The sequence below is a fragment of the Mustela nivalis genome (genome assembly GCF_964662115.1).
Source record: "Mustela nivalis genome assembly, chromosome: 12".
In the NCBI taxonomy this organism is placed as follows: domain Eukaryota; kingdom Metazoa; phylum Chordata; class Mammalia; order Carnivora; family Mustelidae; genus Mustela; species Mustela nivalis.
In genome coordinates, this window is record NC_139031.1 from 2,508,738 (window position 1) to 2,529,604 (window position 20,867).

Sequence of the window (20,867 nt, forward strand, 5' to 3'; positions counted from 1 at the left end):
TGAATAAATGTCTATTCATGTCTCCTGCCCATTTCTTGACTGAATTATTCTGTGGGTATTGAGTTTGATTACGTTTTTTTACAGATTTTGGATACTAGCCTTAGATATGTCATTTGGAAATATCTTGTCTCATTCCATTGGTTGTCTCTGGTTTTGTTGACTGTTTCCTTTGCTGTGCAAAATCATTTTATCTTGATGAAGTCCCAACAGTTCATTTTTGCCTTCTCCCCCTTGCCTTTGGAGATGTGTCTAGGAAGAAGTTGCTGCGACCAAGACTGAAGAGGTTGCTGCCTGTGTTCTCCTCAAGAATTTTGATGGATTCGTGTCTCACACTGAGGTCTTCTATCCATTTTGAGTCTATCTGTGTCTGTGGTATAAGGAAATGGTTCGGTTTCATTCTTCTGCACATGGCTGTCCAATTTTTCCAGTACCATTTGTTGAAGAGACTGTGTTTTTTCCATTGGACATTCAAGCTTTGTCAAAGAGCTTTGTTGGCCATAGAGTTGAGGATCCATTTCTGGGCTCTCTATTCTGTTACACTGATCTATGTGTCCATTTTTGTGCCACTACCATACTGTCTTGATGATCACAGCTCTGTAACAGAGCTTGAAGTTCAGAATTGTGATGCCACCATCTTTGGTTTTCTTTTTCAACATTCCTCTGGTTATTCAGCGTCTTTTCTCATTCCATACAAATGTTAGGATTATCTGTTCTATCTCATTGAAAAAAGCTGATGGTATTTTGATAGGGATTGCATTAAATGTGTAGATCGCTCTAAGTAGCATAGACATTTTCACAATATTTGTTCTTCCAATCCATGAGCATGGAGCTTTTCCCATTTTGGGGGGGGGGGGTCTTCCTCAATTTCTTTCATGAGTACTCTATAGTTTTCTTAGTACAGATTCTTTGCCTCTATGGGTAGGTTTATTCCTAGGTATCTTATGCTTTTGGGTACAACTGTAAATGGGATTGACTCCTTAAATTTCTTTTTCCTCTGTCTTGTTGCTGGTGTATAGAAATGCAACTGATTTCTGTGCATTCACTTTATATCCTGACACCTTACTGAATTCCTTAATGAGTTTTAGTACTTTTGGGTTTTCCACATAAAGTATCATATCAGCGAAAAGTGCGAGTTTGACTTCTTTGCCGATCTGGATGCCCTGTTTCTTTTTGTTGTCTGACTGCTGAGACTTCTAGTACTATGTTGCACGGCAGTGGTGATAGTGGACAGCCCTGCTGTGTTCCTAACCTTAGGGGGAAAAGCACACTCAGTTCTTCCCCACTGAGAATGATATTCGCTGTGAGTTTTTCATAGATGGCTTTGATGATATTAAGGTTTGTATCCTCTATCCCTACATTGTGAAGAGTTTTGATCAAGAAAGGATGCTGTACTTTTGTCATATGCTTTTCTGCATCTATTGAATGTATCATATGGTTCTTTCTTTTATTAATGTTATTGTAAATACACTGATTTGCAAATGCTAAACCAATCTTGCAGCCCAGGAAAAAATCCCACTTGGCCATGGTAAATAATCCTTTTAATGTACTGTTGGATCCCAATGGCGAGTAGTGAGAATTTCTGCATCTATGATCATCAGGGATATTGGTCTGTAACACTTTTTGGTGGGGTCTTTGTCTGGATTTGGGATCAACGTAATTCTGGCCTCATAAAATGAGTTTGGAAGTTTTCCTTCCATTTCTACTTTTTTTTTTAAAAGATTTTATTTATTTATTTGTCAGAGAGAGAGCGAGCGAGAGCGAGCACAGGCAGACAAAGTGGAAGGCAGAGTCAGAGGGAGAAGCAGACTCCCTGCGGAGCAAGGAGCCCGATGTGGGACTCGATCCCAGGACGCTGGGATCATGACCTGAGCCGAAGGCAGCTGCTTAACCAACTGAGCCACCCAGGCGTCCCCCATTTCTACTTTTTTGGAACAGTTTCAGGAGAGTAAGTGTTAATTCTTCTTTGATTTCCTGGTTGACCCATACATTCTTTAGTAGGATGTTCTTTAGCCTCCATGTACTTGAGTTCTTTCCCATTTTTCTCTTGTGACTGAGTTCCAGCTTCAGAGCATTGTGGTCTGAAAATATGCAGGGAATAATCCCAATCTTTTGGTACTGGCCAAGACCTGATTTGTGACCCAGGATGTGATCTATTCTGGAGAATGTTCCAGGTGCACTAGAGAAGAATGTGTATTATGTTGCTTTGGGAACAATGTTCTGAATATATCTGTGATGTCCACCTGGTCCAGTGTGTCATTTAAAGCCTTTATTCCTTGTTGATCTTTTGCTTAAATGATCTGCCCATTTTGGTGAGGGGTATGTTAAAGTCCCCTACTGTTATTGTAGTACTGTCAATGTGTTTCTTTGATTTTGTTATTAACTGGCTTATATAATTGGCTGCCCCCCATGTTAGGGGCATAGATATTTAAAACTGTTAGATCTTCTTGTTAGATAAGACCCTTTAAGTATGATATAGTGTCCTTCCTCATCTATTACTATAGTCTTTGGTTTAAAATCTAATTTTTCTGATAGGAGGATTGCCACCCCAGCTTTCTTTTGATGTTCACTAGCATGGTAAATGGTTTTCCAACCCCTCACTTTAAATCTGGAGGTGTCTTTGGGTCTAAAATGAGTCTCTTGCAAACAGCGTATCGATGGGACTTGTTTTTTTTATCCAATCTGATACTCTGATTGGGGCATTTAGCCCATTTCCATTCAGGGTAACTATTGAAAGACATGAATTTACTGACATTGTATTGCCTGTAAGGTGACTATTACTGTGTACCGAGTTTGTTCCTTTCTGGTCTATGGTAGTTTTAGGCTCCCTCTTTGCTTAACAGACTCCTTTCAATTATTTCCTGTAGGGCTGGCTTAATGTTTGCAAATTCTTTTAGTTTTTGCTTCTCCTGGAAATTTCTTCTCTCTCCTTCTATCTTCAATGACAGCCTAGCTGGATATAGTATTCTTGGCTGCATATATTTCTCAGTTAGTGCTCTGAATATATCATGCCAGTCCTTTCTGGCTTGCCAGATCTCTGGATAGTTCTGCTGCCAATCTAATAAATATTTCTACCGTTGCAGGTTACAGGCCTCTTGTCTGGAGCTGCTTTCAGGATTTTCTCTTTTTCTCTGTGACCTGAAAGCTCTACTATTAGATAACAGGGTGTTGACCTATTTTTACTAATTTGGGGGGGGGGGTGAATGTTCTCTGTGCCTCCTGGATTTTGATGCCTGTTTCCTTCCTCAAATTAGGGAAGTTCTCTGCTATAATTTGCTCCAATATACCTTCTGTCCCTCTCTTTCTTCTTCTTTTGGGATCCCAATTATTCTACTCGTTTCATCTTATAGTATCCCTTATCCCTTCGATTCTCCCCTCATGATCTACTGGTAGTTTATCTCTTTTTTTCTCAGTTTCCTAACTCTCCATCATTTGGTCTTCTATATCACTAATTCTGTCTTCTACCTCATTTACCCTAGCAGTTAGAGTCTCCAATTTTTTATTGCACCCCATTAATAACCTTTTTGATTTCAACTTGGCTAGATTTTAGTTCTTTTATTTCTCCAGAAAGGGTTCTCTAGTATCTTCTATGCTTTTCTCAGGCCCAGCTAGTATGTTTATGATGATCATTCTGGGCTCTACTTCTGACATCTTACTAATGCCCATATTGATTAGGGCCCTGGCAGTTGGTACTACATCTTGTTCTTTGAGATGAGTTTTTCCATTTTGTCCAGAAAACAGATGAATGAGAGAACAAAATGCTCAAAGGGTAACAACGACCCCAGAAAAATATACACTGAACAAATTAGAAGAGACCCAAAACTGGGGCAAAAGGAAGGGAGGGGGGGGAGAATATGAACAGGCTGGTGAATAGAACAGAGGCACACACTAGATTTTGGTTGTATTTTGATCATTAGAAGAAACTGCATCCCACAAATTTAAAGAAAGAAAAACTTATATTACATGAAAAAATAAGGTCAAATACAATGAAGGGATAGAGTATGACTGTAAAAAAGAAAATTTAAAAAGATTTTTAAAAAGGAATTGTAAAGGAAATGACATTGAACTTGTATCGAACTCAACTGCTTTGATTCAGCAAGCCACAACTGTTAAAAACAAGGATATCAGAAAATTTTTGGACGGTATCTATGTTTCTGAAAAAGGAACAGTTCAGCAGGCTGATGAATAAGATCTGAGTTGTCCATCTGCAGAAATAGCGAGAAGCCGGATGATTTTTCAGACTTATTTGTGATATTTTAAAGATGCAATAAAAGCTATACTGATTTAAAAAAAAAAAAAAAGGAATTGTAAGATGTCGGCTGAAAAAGGAAAGAAGAAAACTTCAAAAAAAAAGTAGAAAAAGAAAAAAAATAAAGAAAATTTTAAAAATTAACTTTGAAAGACTAAAGAATCATGGGGGAAAAGCCGTGAGTTCCATGCACTGTATTCCCCGAGCACCACAATTGTGCAGTCCTCATTGATCAGTAAACTCGGTCTTGGCTGGATGTTCTTGCTGATCTTCTGGGGGAGGGGCCTACTGCACTGATTCTCAAATATCTTTGCACGAGGGGGAACTGCACCACCCTTGCCAGGGGCCAGACTAAGTCATCTGCTTGGGTTCGCTTTCGGTAGCTTTTGTTCTCTGCAAGCTTTCTGTACAGCTTTCGAGGGCAGTAATGAACATGGTGGCCTCCCAATCTCCAGCCACGAAGGAGCTGAGAACTCAGGGCCCCACTCCTCAGTGAGCCCTCAGGGAAAAGCAGTCAATCACTCCCATCTCCCTGGTCTCCGGCCACACTCTGTGCTCACCAGCCTGTGACTGAGCGTTTCTATCTCTGGCGCACGACCCCGTTTGGAGTCTCCAAACCCAGCAGATTCCTGCAGTGCACCCCTGTACCGCTCCCTCCGGGGGACGAAGGGGAGTCTCCCCAGATCTGCTGCTTGTTAGGTCCGTGCTCAAAGAGCAGCGGCCCGACTGTGCCTCGGATCACGGTTTAAGGTAACCCCGAGCTGAGAGGCCTCTCCTCAGCTCCATCTTCTGCAGCCTTGGGAGCTCTGCCACACTCAGGCACTTAGGTCTTTCTGTGACCCCGACAGACCTGAGACCACACTGTCCCAGCAAGGATTCCACCCCCCGCTTAGCCACTGGAGCAACGTCCCTCACCGGAGCAGACTTCTAAAATCTCCAAGCGCTCCACTGCTCCCCTTCTTGCTGGGTGCTGGCTGATGGGAGTTCCCTCCCCCGGCAGTCTATCTTCCGTATAGCATTTGGATTCACGTCTCAGCACCTCCTACCTTCCACAAAGTGGTCGCTTTTCTGTTCATAGAATCGCTGCTATTCTTTTCTTCTATCTCCTGCTGAGTCTGTAGGTGTTCAGAATGGTTGGATAACTCGCTGAATTCCTGGGACCGGACGGAATTTGGATCACCCACCCCTCCACCACCTTGTTCCTCTCCTCCCAATGCAGAGGATTCGGTAAAACTCCTGGGGCATCTCAGTTTTCAAACGGCAATGAGGTAATTTTCTTTTTAGCTGCAGAAGGTCACTGTTCTTTATTCAGAACTATTTACCTCTATTATTAAATTTTCCGACTGCAACTAAAACAAGGTAAATTTTTACATTTTCAACAAAGTATTTAAAACCTTAAGAAATATGTAGGAGTGCCTGGGTGGTGCAGTCGGTTAAGTGTCCAACTCTTGCCTTCCGCTAAGGTCGTGATCTCAGGGACATGAGGTCAAGCCCTGTGTGGGGCCTGCCCTGAGCATGGAGTCTGCTGAAGATTCTCTCTCTCCTTCTTCCTCTGCCCCTCCCCCGAGCTCTCTAAAATAAATAAATCTTAAACAAAAGTGTAGAGAATAATCCTCATTTGAGAACCCCGCCACCTGGACTGTGTCCCACGTACTTCTGCCAGTACACATCCCTCTAACTCCTACTAGAGCGCCTCACCAGCAGTAATCACTCTACAGAACTGACATTTATCACTACTGTGAATGCTTTAGCCCTTTACTGCATGTGTGTGTATTCCTAAAGACATTTCTATGTTCACTAGTAATCAGAGAAATAAAAATTTAAATTATAGTGAGAGACTATTATACATATACAAAACTGGGAAAAATTCTAAAGTCCAGCCAAATATCAGGTGGGCCACAGAACAAAAGAACTCCAGCAATGACAGCTCTGGGGACCCACCAAATCAGTATCACCACTGCATAAAAACACAGAGACAGAAGGAACAACAGGGCCCTCCAGACAATACAGGCCTGGAACTGAAGCCTACCAGAAAGGCCTCACCTTCCGACCTGGAAGACGTGCCCCTGCGCTCACATCAGCGCAGCAGGGACAGGCCCACTTGGAAAAGAGCATCAGAGAGCCAATATACCGTCCTCGGGAAAGATCTCTGTGGAGCCGGGAGGCCTGGTTGGCTCAGTGTGTGGAGCAGCAACACCCGATCTTCGGGTTTTGAGTTTGAGCCCCACACTGGGTGTGGAGGTTACTTAGACATAAAATCTTAATTAAAAAAAAGAAAAATCTCTGAGCACCAAGCAGCAGAATGACAGGAATCAGCGCGAACTACAAGAGCCAGTCATTCCGTACCTGTCCCAGTCCTCGTCGGCGGCTCTTCTTCTCCAAGATCGCTCTGCGCCAGGCTTATCAAACTGGTCAAAGTCATCATCTGTGAAAGAGAGATTGGCTGTAAGTCAGTCTTATTAAATTAAAACAGACACAGATGTTCTAACATTGATGGCCCCTGACTTAACAATGGTTTAACTTCTGATTTTCAACTTTGCAATGCTGCAAAAGCAACAGGCATTCAGTGAAAACCATATTTCAAATGACCAATGTGGGTCTTTTCCGCAGGCCGGCGATGTGCAGTACTGTTCTTTCTCACAATGCTGGGCAGGGAGCAGCAACAGCCGCAGCTCTCAGCAGGCAGGGATCATGAGGGTAAACAACCAATACACGAACAACTACCTGTACCCACACGACCAGTCGGTACAATATATTCACACCATTCATACCAGCACAATATATTCAATACGTTACCAAACACAGCTAACACTTTATTATAAAACGGGCTTTGTGTTACATTACATGATTTTGCCCTAAAGAAGCCAGGCTGAACTATAATATAATGTTAAGCAGGTTAGGTCCACACGTTTGAATTACAGCAAGCTTATTAGGATATAACTCGGTAAGATGAGGAAGATCTGTACTGAAACAACGTTTTTCTTATAAGGATTTCTGACGTAACATTTTAAAATGTTAAAGTTTTGGCTCTCTGCTCCTTCCTACTTGACAGACGGCCACTTCTGTGCAGTGCCGCTTGCACCCGAGTCACAACAGTGAAGGTCTGCGTGTTCCAGGAGGAGGCCGCCCGCGGCACAGTCAATGGCACGATCAAGGCTGAGAACAAGAAACCTGTGTTCAGTGGAAAGCCCATCTCCATCTTCCAGAACAAGTTCCCACAACATCAGATGGGCTGATGCTGGAGCTGGGTAGGTTCTCAAGTCCTCTGGGGACACGGAGAAGGCCGGCGCTCACCTGAAGAATGGCGCCGAGAGGCTCATCTCTACCTCCTTCGCTGAAGCCCCCATGTTTGTGATGGACACGAACCATGAGAAGTACAACGACTCCCTCAAGACTGTCAGCAACGCCTCCTGTGCCACCAGCTGCCTGGCCACTCGGGCCAAGACCATCTGTGACCATGGATGGCCCCTCTGGGAGGCTGTGGCGTAATGGCCGAGGGGCTGCCCAGAGCAGAGAGCATCATCCGTGCTTCCTCCGGCACCACCAAGGCTGCAGCCAAGGTCCTCCCTGAGCTAGCTGAGGGAGCAGCTCCCTGGCACGCCCCTGCATGTCTCCTCCCGCAGTGTGTCAGCCGTGGATCTGAACCACCGCCTGCAGAAAGCTGCCAGATATGACGACATCAAGAAGGTGGTGAAGCAGGCACTGGAGAGCCCGTCCCCTCAAGGGCACCCTGGGCTCCACTGAAGACCAGGTTGTCTCCTGCAGCTCTAACAGTGGCGTCCACTCTTCCACATTCAGTGCCGGGGCTGGCACTGTTCTCAATGACCACTTTGTCATGCTCCATTCCTAGTACAACAGTGAATTTGACCAGAGCAACTGAGCAGTGGACCTTACGGTCTAGACAGCCTCCAAGGAAGAAGAGCACCCTGGACCACTAGCCCTAGCAGGGCCACAAGAGGAAGAGAGAGGCCCTGCTGGAGTCCTTGCCCAACTCATCCCCCAACACGCTGAGACTCTCCTGCCCTCCACACAGTTTCCATCCCAAGCCCCTGATGCAGGGGAGGGGCTTAGGGGGACCTACCTCATCATGTACCACTGTCAAGTACACAGTACCGAAATGAATAAATGCAATACAGAAATTCCATATACAGCTATTACAAATGCTGGGACACCTGGGGGGCTCAGTCGGCTGAGCGTCTGACTCTTGGTTTCACTTCAGGGCATGATCTCAGGGTCGTGAGATGGAGCCCTGTATCTGGCTCCAGCCTGAGCACAGAGCCTGCTTAAGACTCTCACTCCCCCTCTGCCCCCCCACTGGTGTGCGCTTGCACACACAGGTATGCTCTCCCCACCCCCCCCCCAAAAAAAGTTTAAAAAAATCTAAGTAGGCTATTGAAAGCTACTGAACACTATTAGGCATGAAATACCACTAACAGACTGGACTTTTTTTTTTTAAAAATCATAAATTTTAGTAAGATATTTTCCTTACGAATTAAGTTTTTCAAAATTTTTACTAAACTTACATGAAAGGGAAAAAAACTGCTTTACTAAATATTAAAGATACTTTTATAACATTTTCGTTATCTTTACATTTTTCCGAATTTACCACAGAAGACAAAGACCTTATGTAGGGAAAGTAGGGATACTAAAGAACTGATAAACAGAAAAAAAACACGAGTCGCATCTATAAAAGTTTTCTGTAGCTACAGGTAAAAGTGAAAAGAATGAAACTTTAGCAGGTGAAAACTTAACGACATATTTTATGTAACCTAGCATATCCAAAATATTACAGCATGTAACCAATACGGAAAATATTAGTAAGACATTTTACATTTTTCCCATTTTACGTTTTTCCCATACTGTGTGTCTGTGTCATACACAGTACATCTCCTATCTCATTTTTAAAAATTGTATTGGGAAAAACAAGGAACTGGAATGAAAGATTTTCCTCTTGGATACACATCGGAGCCCAGAGGCTTGAGGAGAGGCGGCAGACAGACAACGCCCCAGAAAAAGCTGCCTAGGAGAGTCAGAGGATAAAAACACCAATAATGCCCCAGGAATTTTCCCAGCCTAGGGCTAGAAACTAGCCAGTGTTCTTTATCTTTATGATTGAATTGTCTTTTGACAGTTGACTCTAACTTTCCTTCCAGTTATTTCTCTGCAGGATTCTCACTGTTTCCGGGAGTACCTTTTGGCTAGAACTTTTTTGCATTATGTTCCATGAAGTTGGCTCCTCTGAGAGAGTTTTGGAGCTCTGTTGGTCTAAGCCTTGCTCTTCCCCTTGGACAAACCTCAAGTCCCAGCACTAGTGCTATGCGTGGGGACAGTGGTGTACCTGTCTCTGAGTAACATCTCACTTTGGGAGCTGAGGGCCTGGATGATGGCTGGGGAGGGGAGCAGAGAAGCTCTAGGTCTCCTTGGCTTACTCCTCTTGGTGCAAAACTCCATGAACTGGGTCAGGAGCTATTGGTGTTTTTATCCTCTGACAGAGGGAGAGTGAGAGTCTTAAGTAGGCTCTGTGCCCAGGCTGGAGCCAGATACAGGGCTCCATCTCACAACCCTGAGATCATGACCCGAGCTGAAACCAAGATTCAGAACTTTAACCAAGAGAGCTACCCAAGCATCTTTAATGGGAAAAATACTTAAATCAAGACTGCACCAAAAACCATGGATGTTATGACAAAGAGTGTATGAAAAGATTCTCAACATTACGCTGTCATTAGGAAAATGTAAATTAAAGCCACAACAATACACCAGGACATATCTATGAGAATGGCTAAAATTTAAGACCTTACTATACCAAGTGTTGTCAAGGATGTAGAGCAACAGAGCTCATACTCTGCTGACAGGAATGTGAAGTGATACAACCACCTAATAAAATAGTTTGGCAGTTTGTTTGTTTGTTTTTAAGATTTTGTTTGAGCGCAAGAGAGCAAGCAAGAGCACAAACAGGGGCAGAGCAGAGGGAGATGGAGAATCAGACTCCCCGCTGAGCAGGGAGCCCAACACAAGGCTCAACCCCAGAACCCTGGGATCCTAACCTGAGCCAAAGGCAGACACACTTACCCAAGTGAGTCACCCAGGCGCCCCAGTCTGGCAGTCTCTTATAAAGTTCAGTATCCCCCAACTACATGATTCAGCCATTCCACGCCTATGTAAGTACCCAAGAGAAAAAGAAATTTAAGTCCAGGCTAAGGCTTGTACACAAATGTTCATAGGCACAATATTGATAAAAGCCCAAATCTGTAAACAATTCAAATGTGCATCAACAGGCAAACACATCAACGAACTATGGAATATCCCCAGGTACAATTCTACTCAGCAATAAAGGAGACTTAAATACTGATATACACTTAACAGCATGGATGACCTTCAAAATAATTATGCTGAGAGAAGCCAGACCAAAAAAAGAGAACACACACTCTCAGATTCCTTTTTATAAAATGGTACTGTTAAATCAGGAACAGAATCAGCATTTGCTCGGGGACAGACAGGAGGCAGGAATCAGAAAGGACACGAAGACACTTCTGATGATGACACAATCGTCACGCTGACTGGCTGTGGTTCCACGGATGTGTACAGATATCCAAACTTATGAAATTACGTGTTTCAAAGATACTCAATCTCCTGCGTGTCAATTACACTTGAATGGAATCAGCTTTTTAAAAGGATAATTAAGAAACTTTGGTCAGGGATGAAAAACTCAAATGTGTACTTCCTGTAGACACTGTAGACTCCTGTAGACTCACTGTAGACAAATGAGCAAAGCAGACTAGGCAGGCATGATGGCAAATTAGCAGGACTTTACCTAGTTTGAAGACAGGAGCTTTACCACATTAACAGGGAGTGCAGTGCAGGCCCAGCGAAGGCAGAATCCCAACTTTTCAAGAGAAAACAAAATTATGAATTGTTCCTTAGTTTTTAAATATAAGCAACTGATTCAAGTCTCTGGGGGTGCCTGGGTGGCTCAGGCAGTTATGCATCTGCCTCTGGCTCAGGTCATGCTCCCAGGGTCCTGGGATCAAGTCCCAAGTCAGGCTCCCTGCTCAGCAGAGAGCCCTGCTTTTCCCTCTCCCTGTCCTTCTCCCCTCCCCACCGCTCATGCACTCGCGCTCTCTCTCATGCTCTCCATCTCAAATAAATTTTTAAAAATCTTTAAAAATAAATAAATAAAATAACTGAAGTTTCTGTGGTTAGTTTTCTGTTAGTTTCTGTGTTGGTTTTCCTTCCTCCCCCAGATTACATACTTCATGAAAACAGAGTATTCCCTAGCTGACAACATGAACACAAAGTTCCAACATTTTCTAAGCAAAAAGGTCTGCTCTTGGCTTCTTTCACATCAGTTCACAGTGAAGGTATTAATGGTCACAATCGCCCTTGGCAGATACTGCCATACAGCCAATTCTGCTGAGGACATAAAACCCTATGGCCAAGGTAACAGTCACCTAAAAACCTTGTTAAAAACTATACAATCCCTGGTCCCACCCTGAATCTGATTCAGTGGGCTCAATTGTCCATGTTTGTTTTTTTAAAGCTTCCCAGTGATTGTGATGACAGCTGGAGCTGGGAATCCCTGCCCCCAGAGACCACAATCCATCATACTCCAGAAGAAAAGTTAATTGTTATCTTGCTACATAAGTACTTCCTACAGTTAAATCCACAAAAGTCAAAATTAGAAACCTGGATTATGTAAAAACAGTTAAAATAAATACTTCTCCAAAGGAGAGATCCCCATAAAATGTCCAAGAAAATTGGCTATGAAATCATTCCAAACTAAGGATTATTGAAAGGTAAGCACAAACTACGCGGAACTGAGGTCATGAAACCCCCATTCTTCATTCAACAATTACTTGAGCACCTAAATTATGCCTGGCATTGTTCTAAACACCTAATATCCAGTGTACAAGATAAAAATTTCCACTGCGTGTAGGTTACAGTCTAACAGATCGAGACCAACAAAAACCCCACAAACATATATGGAAAGCAAGAAGGAGGGAGTGGAAGGAGCCAACCAGATTGCTTACAATTTTAAAGAGAATGGTCAGAGTAAAATGCTTTTAAAATGCACACAGGAAGCATTGCCAATACAATTACTGATACTGCAATAGCACTGAATGGTGACAGATGAGAGCTAAACTTGTGAGCACAGCGTAAGGTTTACAGGTATAGTTACAGAGTTGTCAAATTACTATGGTGTAACCTTGAAACCTAACATTTTATTGATTATACTCAATTTTTTTAAATTGAAAAAAAAGGACATGATTCATATGTTTCAAAATTTACTGTACCAGAAATTAAAACCAGGACATTTTTAAAATATTTTATTCACAAATTGTTGTAAAAGAAACAATAAACCCATTACATGTTAACGTAACACATTCTTACTGAAAACTGTATTTAAAAAAAGAAAATTTTTGTTTTGCCAAACTCTTTAATGTCTTTGCAGAAGACAGCTTGATTTTTACATCTGCTTCTGCACTTAATCTCTTGCAATAAATTGCTCTGAGTGAAGTGCATGAAAGAAATCCAATTCCAAAAATATGTGAAGCTGTTAAAGAGCATCAAGTGTTTTCAGATCATTTCAGATGTTCTTAATATTAGACCAACACTCAACAAGTGGTGGTTTCTCAAAGGCTATTTGCAATGCGGAGTATGAACCCTTATCAATGAACATTTCATATTCTCACCTGTTAAAAAATGCACTGGTATGTCTCTCATTCTTAATAGATCTTTTAACACAAGACTGTATAACATCTTGAAAATACTGGTTCACTGAGTTATGCTGTTCTTTCAAATGCAGACACCTTTCTTATTCCATATCAAAAATTAATTTGTTTAAAGCACCACCAATCTCTTCAGAAAAATCTTTAAAATATTGGGACGGTTTCAAGTTCACCACAGCAAATACAACTTCTCCAAGTTGTAATGGAAATGCTAATTTTTGCTAGAAAGCTTGGATTCTCTCATTGGCAATCAATACTGCCAGCTGTTTCCTTGACTAGACAGGCTCACGTCACTTGCAAGAAAACATCTGCCAAATACTACAGTCTGAATAATCCTAATTTCATCAGTTGTCTTTTCAAGTAAAACTGGTGTTCTATGAAAAAAAAACAACAAACAGCATATTCAGCTCTCAACTCAATCAGAACAGTACCTTCCCTAAGAAACACCTTATGCATACTTCCCATTGTGTCACAAACCTTTTTTTTTTAAAGAGGGAGGGAGATGGTGAGGGGCAGAGGAGGAGGCGGCTCCACAGAGCCTCTCCACCCAGCACAGAGCCCAAGAATCTCACAATCCCGAGATCATGACCTGAGCTGAAATCGAGAGTTGGACGCTTAACCAACTGAGCCACCCACGTGCCCCAAAGAGTATTATTTTTTCAAATGTACTTCAGGGTCAAGATTTAATGAAAGTAATAACTTTTATTGCTTCATCAAGGATCTTCCTAAACAAACTCTTGTTTTTTTCTATGTGGCCTGGCTTCTAACAGTTTGTGGTCACTGCCTTCAATCATGCTAAGGAAACAAACTGACTCACCATCGCTTTTGCAACACTGATGCAAATGTACACACAGTAAAAAAGGCACATCATCAGGTCTTAGCACTCTTATGCAAACAGCCCTCATAAACACTCCTGGGGGACCCTTGGGGGATAGTCTGGGGGACTCTTTAAAAAGACTTTGAAAGCTGTTGTCATGCAATCAGCGAGCACAGACAATATGGACAAGGAAGCTCACTAAGGAATGTTTTATCAGCAGGAAAAGTGGAAATCAAGCAAATACCCGACGAAGCAGAGAGGTAAATTAAAATACAGTCTTGCAGTTATATGCGAGGCAGCAGTAAGAACTATCACTAGAATTGCTGTATTTCTGACATGGAAAAATATCCACAATAATCTAACAACCCCCAATACCATGCGGTATAGTGTACCACTTTGTATGCAAAATGTGTATGTGTGTGTGCGTGTGTGTCTGGAAGGATATAAGCAAAACCCTAATGGCAGTTATCTCTCGGTATGGAATCACAGACTGTCTTCTATACTTTTCCCTTACATTTTTACAGAACCTATTTTCTTTCTTAGAGTAACAACTGTCCTTACTAAAACAGCATACAATTATAAAAACTTCTTGGAATCCTAAAGGTGCAAAGATGGTACTGAAGTCACCCCAAGTTTCTCTGATCAGAAATAACAGGACACCTGGGTGGGTCAGTTGGTTAAGCATCCGACTTCTGATTTCTGCTCAGGTCATGATCTCAGGGTCACATCAAACCCCACATCAGGCTCTGTGGTGGGCACAGAGCCTACTTGAGAGTCTCTCTCCCTCTCCCCCATCCTTGGCTAGAGCTCGCTCTCAAAAACAGCAACAACAAAAAGTAAAAATCATAAAATCAAACAAACATCATTTTAAATGTTTATGCACACGTTTGAACATACAGTGTGCAAACTTTAAAGAGGACTGTACAATGTTTTTAATGAAGTATGAAGTTTCATACTATTTAAATTTATCAGCAGAAAAAGCCACTGAAGGGGTGCCTTGTGGCTCAGTCGGTTAAGCATACAACTCCTGATCTCAGCTCAGGCCTTGATCTCAGGGTCAGGAGTTCAAGCCCTACACTGGGCTCCATGCTGGGCATGCAGCCTACTTAAATATCTATCTTAAAAAAAGGAAGAAAAAAAAACGGAAGTAAAATCAATGGGATGATTGAAATTCAAGTAAAACTTTATTCAGCCCAAGAGATATCTTGAAGTTAATTTCCAAGCCCCCCCAAAAGCACATACAGCATGAAAGGGGCTGGGGAAAGTAAAGCTTGATGTTACAGTAACAGAGAGGAAGGCTGAGCACTGACTTGAGTTTTGACAAGCAGATGGGCATACAGGGAAGACAGCAGAGAGGGTGAAACGTGCCATATTAAGGCCAGAAGATTGTGACTAGTTCCACGGGTTTGAAACAGCCGTTCAGGGAGAGAAGCAACAGTTAAAATAAATGCTGAAAAGGTAGACTTGAGGGGTGCCTGGGTGGCTCAGTGGGTTAAAGCCTCTGCCTTCAGCTCAGGTCATGATCCCAGGGTCCTGGGATTGAGCCCCGCATCGGGCTCTCTGCGCAGCAGGGAGCCTGCTTCCCCCCCCCCCGCCCCCGCCCCACTTCTCTGCCTGCCTCACTGCCTACTTGTGATCTCTGCCTGTCAAATAAACAAATAAAATCTTTAAAAAAAAAAAAAAAAAGGTAGACTTGGTGTGTCACTGAAGAATCACTGTGAGACACCTACTTACACTTAAGAGGCAACACGACTGCAGTTTAGAAAAATTACCCAGCAGCGAAAAGAGGCAGTGACTGAACTCATAACAGATGAACAATGGTCTGAACAACACAGAACTACAAACCAAGTAATTTAAAAAAAAATCCTGGCTAGCATCACAGTAAATAGGTGGGAAAATAAGACAATGGATCAATCAGAATCTATTTTTTAAAAGATTTATTTATTTTAGAGAGGCAGAAAGAGAAGAGCGTGAGCAGAGGGAGGGACAGAGGGGGAGAGAGAAACTCAAGCAGACTCCCCACTGAGGGTGGAACCCAATTCAGGGCTCAATCCCACAACCCTGAGACTATGACCAGAGCTGAAATCAAGTGCCCCAGAATCTGTCCATTAAGAAACTTCAACTCATGTCCACTAAATGACAAGGATCAAAGAGAAGTCAAAGAAAACATCGGTATTTTGAATCCGGTATATTACTGGGATGTAAACTGACTGATAAATGTGCTGGTTTATTTTGGGGTTGGGGATGGGTAGAAAGCAATGAGTTTGGTTTTTAAAATGCTGCATCAGTCTTATGACACACCAGTCATCCTTTGTTAATACTAAAAGCAAGTCTGACTTGCTGACCAAACAGGACTGAACAGTCTCTGATTTTCAGACACGAGGCAGATGCTGAACAATCCGGCAGTCCCGTAAGTGCTATTCCCTCATAATCCAGGGTTCGCACAGAGGTTAAGGGCTCCGTCTCAGGAGACTGCCCCACTTCAGAGGGTCAGCTGCGAACGGGGTGCCCCGGTTACCCATAATTCTATCCCCCAGGCTAAATAATTCAATTGAACAACTTACAGAACCCCTCAGAGAACCCAGGCTAACATGATACTGGGACAGTTTACTATCAAGTATAGAAATGGAGAGCCAGGTGTAAGCAGGATGAAGCTAGGAAGGGTCCAAATGCAAAAGCCTCTGTCCCCATGGCAAGGGTATGCCACCCTCCCAACAGAGGCACATGGGAAGCGATCCCAAACCCCTTCGCCGAGGGATGTTTACGGCGGTCTCATTAGATAAGCATGCCTGGAAAACCACTGGCCAAAGATGACAGAACTCCATCTCCAGCCTCCCAGGAAATGAGGTTGAGGCTGAAAACTGTAACCCGTTAAACACATGGCTGGTTTTTCAGGCAACCAGCCCCATCCTGAAGCTACCTAGGTGACCCCCCCCAAAGTAACTCATTCATTAGCATACAAAAGATAATAAACTCCAAGGGTTTTAGGAGCTCTGTGCCAAGAACCTGTCCACCAGAACCTCACAATGCAACCTTATTTAGAAATAGGATCATTACAAATATAATTGTTAGGATGAGGTCGGACTGGATTAGGATGGGCCCTAAACCCAATGACTGCTGTGGCAATTCCACTTCTGGGTATACTTAAAAAAGAACTAAAAACGCAAGTTTGCAGAGGTATGCATACACCCATGTTCACGGCAGCACTCTGCACAACCAAAAAGTGAAAGCAACCGAAGTGTCCATCAGATACTCGGATAAATGAAATGTGGTCTAGCCGTACAACGGGGTATTATTTAGCCTCGGAAATTCTGACACCTGCTACAACACGCACGGACCTTAACACTGCTGCGTGAAATAAGGCATTCACAGAAAGACAAGCTATGAATGAGTACTCTTTTTTTTTTTTTTTTTTTTTTGACAGAGAGAGATCAAAAGTAGGCAGAGAGGCAGGCAGAGAGAGAGGAAGGGAAGCAGGCTCCCCGCTGAGCAGAGAGCCCGATGCGGGACTCGATCCCAAGACCCTGAGATCATGACCTGAGCCGAAGGCAGCGGCTTAACCCACTGAGCCACCCAGGCGCCCCTGAATGAGTACCCTTATACGAAGTCCCAAGAGTAGCAGAAATCATAAAGACAGAAAGTAGACTGGTGGGTGCCAGGGGAAAGGGTAATGGGGAGTTAAAAGTGTTTTACAAAGGGGACAGAAGGAGTGAGAAGGTAGAAAACAGACGAAATCCGACTGGCCATGATTTCATATTGCTGAACTAGATGATGGGACATATAGGAACTATAATTATTTTTAAGCTGAAATTTTTCCCACAACAGGACTTTTTTAAAATAAAAGATATTTTAAAGTAAACTATGAATCATTTCCTACTTCTGACAAAGACTTACAGCATGTGACTGTGTACTGCAGATCAGTGTGTGGGAACACAGGCGTTCTCTCTGACTAGTGGTCACAGTGCAAAATGGCACAAATCCAGCTCCGTAGCTCAGGGGTTAGAGCACTGGTCTCGCAAAATGGCACAAATCCTACACAACATTGTGTCTGACAGTAACTGGCAAAAATCTACGTGTCTTTCTCTTTTTATCCTCATTCTAACAAGTCTAAACCAAAGACCCACTGGCAAAAATACAAAATGACATTTGCACAGACTAAGCACGGAGCATGAAATAAATATTATGTATTGGTTACAAATACATATAGGTAGATGTATTTCTTAATTTAACATCCTGACATTGATACGTAACAAATATATATTGGAAACACATCAAATTCCTGGTAGTGTGAGACTCTGGAGAAGAGTTCTGTGATCACACAAAGAAAGCATAATGGGGAACTTATCTGTAATACTGTCCTTCATTTAAAAGACAAACCTGGGGTGCCTGGGTGGCTCAGTGGGTTAAGCCTCTGCCTCTGGCTCAGGTCATGATCTCAGGGTCCTGGGATCGAGCCCTGCACTGGGCTCTCTGCTCAGCGGGGAGCCTGCTTCCCCCTCTCTCTCTGCCTGTCTCTCTGCCTACTTGTGATCTCGCTCTCTGTCAAATAAATAAATAAAAATCTTTTTAAAATAAATAAATAAAAGACAAACCTGATGCAAATGTGACCAAATGTTAAGTGCTAACTCCAGCTCTGAGGCTAACAGGTTTGTCATGCTATTCCTCACAGTTCACTTTACTGAATGATTTCTCTCGGCACACAGGTCAACAGGAAGTGAGAGGGGCCTCAAGAAGCTTTGGCTGCAATGTGCAAATATGGAAGAGATGCTTGAAGGGGACCTTTTACGATAAAGAAAAAGTATGTGTGTGTGTGTGTGTGTGTGTGTGTCTGTGTGTGGGGTTAATGCAGGAGCAAGCGCAACATGTGCCAGTGTCCGTGTGGAAGGGAAAAGCGTGAGGGCGAAGCAGAGGAGGGAGCGACGGGCAGGGAGGTCCCAAAGGGAAACCTGCTGGGAATCCCAGCCCACGTGTAGATTAAGGCAAGCTTGGGGGGACAAAGTTTGTGGTTGAAAAGGCTTTTTCTGAAGAAAGCAATCTCATCTCCTAACACCAAAGAAATAAAAAAATTTTTTAAGTAATGCAGCAAGACACAGCTGGAGCCTCCGTGGGAGCAGAAAACTACTAGAATTCCCAGAAGGAAGGAAGAACGACTCTCGGCATGGATGAACCTGTGCTTCGACAAAGACCCCAGCTACTGGGGCAGAAAGCAAGAGGGTATTTCCTTCCCCGGCATACGGAATACACAGGTGGAGATGGAAAGAACCAGGACTCGAAATCCTAGGAAATAAGCGAAGACAAGAACTCTTGGCCCGTTTTTACTATTCTTATACTTCCTACAGTCACCTCCCTTCTGCTCACGTTGAGAACACAGACAAATCCTTTTTGCAAAGCTGCAGTTTACATCTGTCACAATGAGCCGAACCAAGAGAACAAAAGATGTCCACACAGTCTGACCGAATCAAGAACAATGCAACCTTGAAGACCAAGGGGAAGATCAGCCTGGCAGGATGAGCACGGTCCATGCTCCCGCCTGCGGACTCTCCCTGGAAGGCCGAACGTGGTGCTAAGCATTCCTTCCGTTTCCCTAAGGGAGCACTTTTCCTGAGAGCAAGATTACAGGTATCTACTAGAATTCTCACGCCTTCCACTTACACAGCAACCAGAGGTCTGAAACTAACCCAACTCCCTTAGCCTTTTTTTTCTCTTTTCCAGGAACCTCAAACTTGGATTAGAAACAATACAGAAACATTAGCTTGAACAGGGTTCTAGTCAATTACCTCGCCAAGAGCCAGCACATTTCAGTCCACAGGGCAAGTAGGGTCTACCACCTATTTCTGTCCAAATTGGGCTACTACCTACTTCTATAAGTAAGCTTTTATTGGAACACTGTATGCCAATTCAGCGACATATCATTCAGCTGCTTTCAACCTACAAGGCAAACAGTAATTGCAACAGAAACCAGGTGATCTGCAGCGCCTAAAATGTTTATTAGTTGGCCCTTTACACATAAAGTTTGCCAATCTTTGCTCTAGTCCAAAGGTTCTCAGCCTTCTTCTTTTTGCGTCAACACCATTCTCATGTATGATACACTCAACTTCTGAATCACTAACAGTCCAAATTCTGTATTTTATAGGCAAGTCAATCTAGACCCTTTATTTAAACCGTAACTAAAAAAGCAATCAGGGTACTGTTTGAGACCTTTGAAAGTGAGTTTATTAGCCCCACAGAGTAAAACTACCAAATTGAGTAACCAAGCAAAATATTCAGAGAGCGTCCCTACGCCATGCTGTTTGGAAAAAAATCTGTAGTCACCGTTTTAACGATCTCTCACCGGGGGCACGGGGATGGCTCAGTCGGTTAAGCTTTGGACTCTTGATTTCAGTCATGATCTCACCGTTCTGGATCAGGCCTCGCATCTGGCTCACGGGCTGGGAGTGGAGTCTGCTTGAGATCCTTCTCTCTCTCTCTCTTTCCCTCTGCTCCACCCCCAAAATAACTATAAATAAATAATCTCTCACGGATATGGGCCCCTAGACAGGTTCTCCGTAAAATGAACTGTGTGATCTGTTCAGGAAGCGTACTGCACATTGACCGTCTGCTGCCATACACAAGATTTCCCCTTCCTGCGTCTGGATGTCAATCACAGGAAGACAGGGCTCTGTCTCCCAATGCGAAAACTGTAAAAGGTAGATCCTTGATTCTCGATCATCCTGGGCAGCCTGGAAGAGGACAAGTGGTCTGAGCTCAGCCAACCAGATGTTCCCATCAGGACTTAGAGGAAATGATGCCCCATTTCTTTTTCCAAGAATCTAGACCCTCTTTTAAAAAAAATGAAACCTTCAAAAATAAGAATAAAAAAAAGTAAAACCTAAAAACTGGTGAGGATCAGCTGCTACACAGGTGAAACTCAGGGGAAGAAACAAGAAAAGGAGAAAGTGCCCCCACCAATCCCTCTTTTGCCTTCCACAGTATCGGCTGTGCGGACTGTGGTCACTATAGTCGCCCCCAACGCTACAGAGGAAATGCAGGAATATGCTTCTTCCCCCGCCTTTGTGGGGTTCTGAGTTAGACAGCAAGG

At 43.2% G+C, this 20,867-nt stretch overlaps 1 protein-coding gene across 10 annotated transcripts in view; it reads right to left on the reverse strand.

Moving 5' to 3' along the window:
• Positions 1-20,867, reverse strand: part of RBM33 (RNA binding motif protein 33) — a 125,765-nt gene that overhangs the window by 98,363 nt on the left and 6,535 nt on the right. For all 10 annotated transcript variants that reach the window (XM_082692898.1, XM_082692904.1, XM_082692899.1 and 7 more), the window contains exon 2: positions 6,593-6,671. In XM_082692898.1, the coding sequence (XP_082549024.1) occupies positions 6,593-6,671 (79 nt within the window). The remainder of the gene's footprint in view (positions 1-6,592; positions 6,672-20,867) is intronic.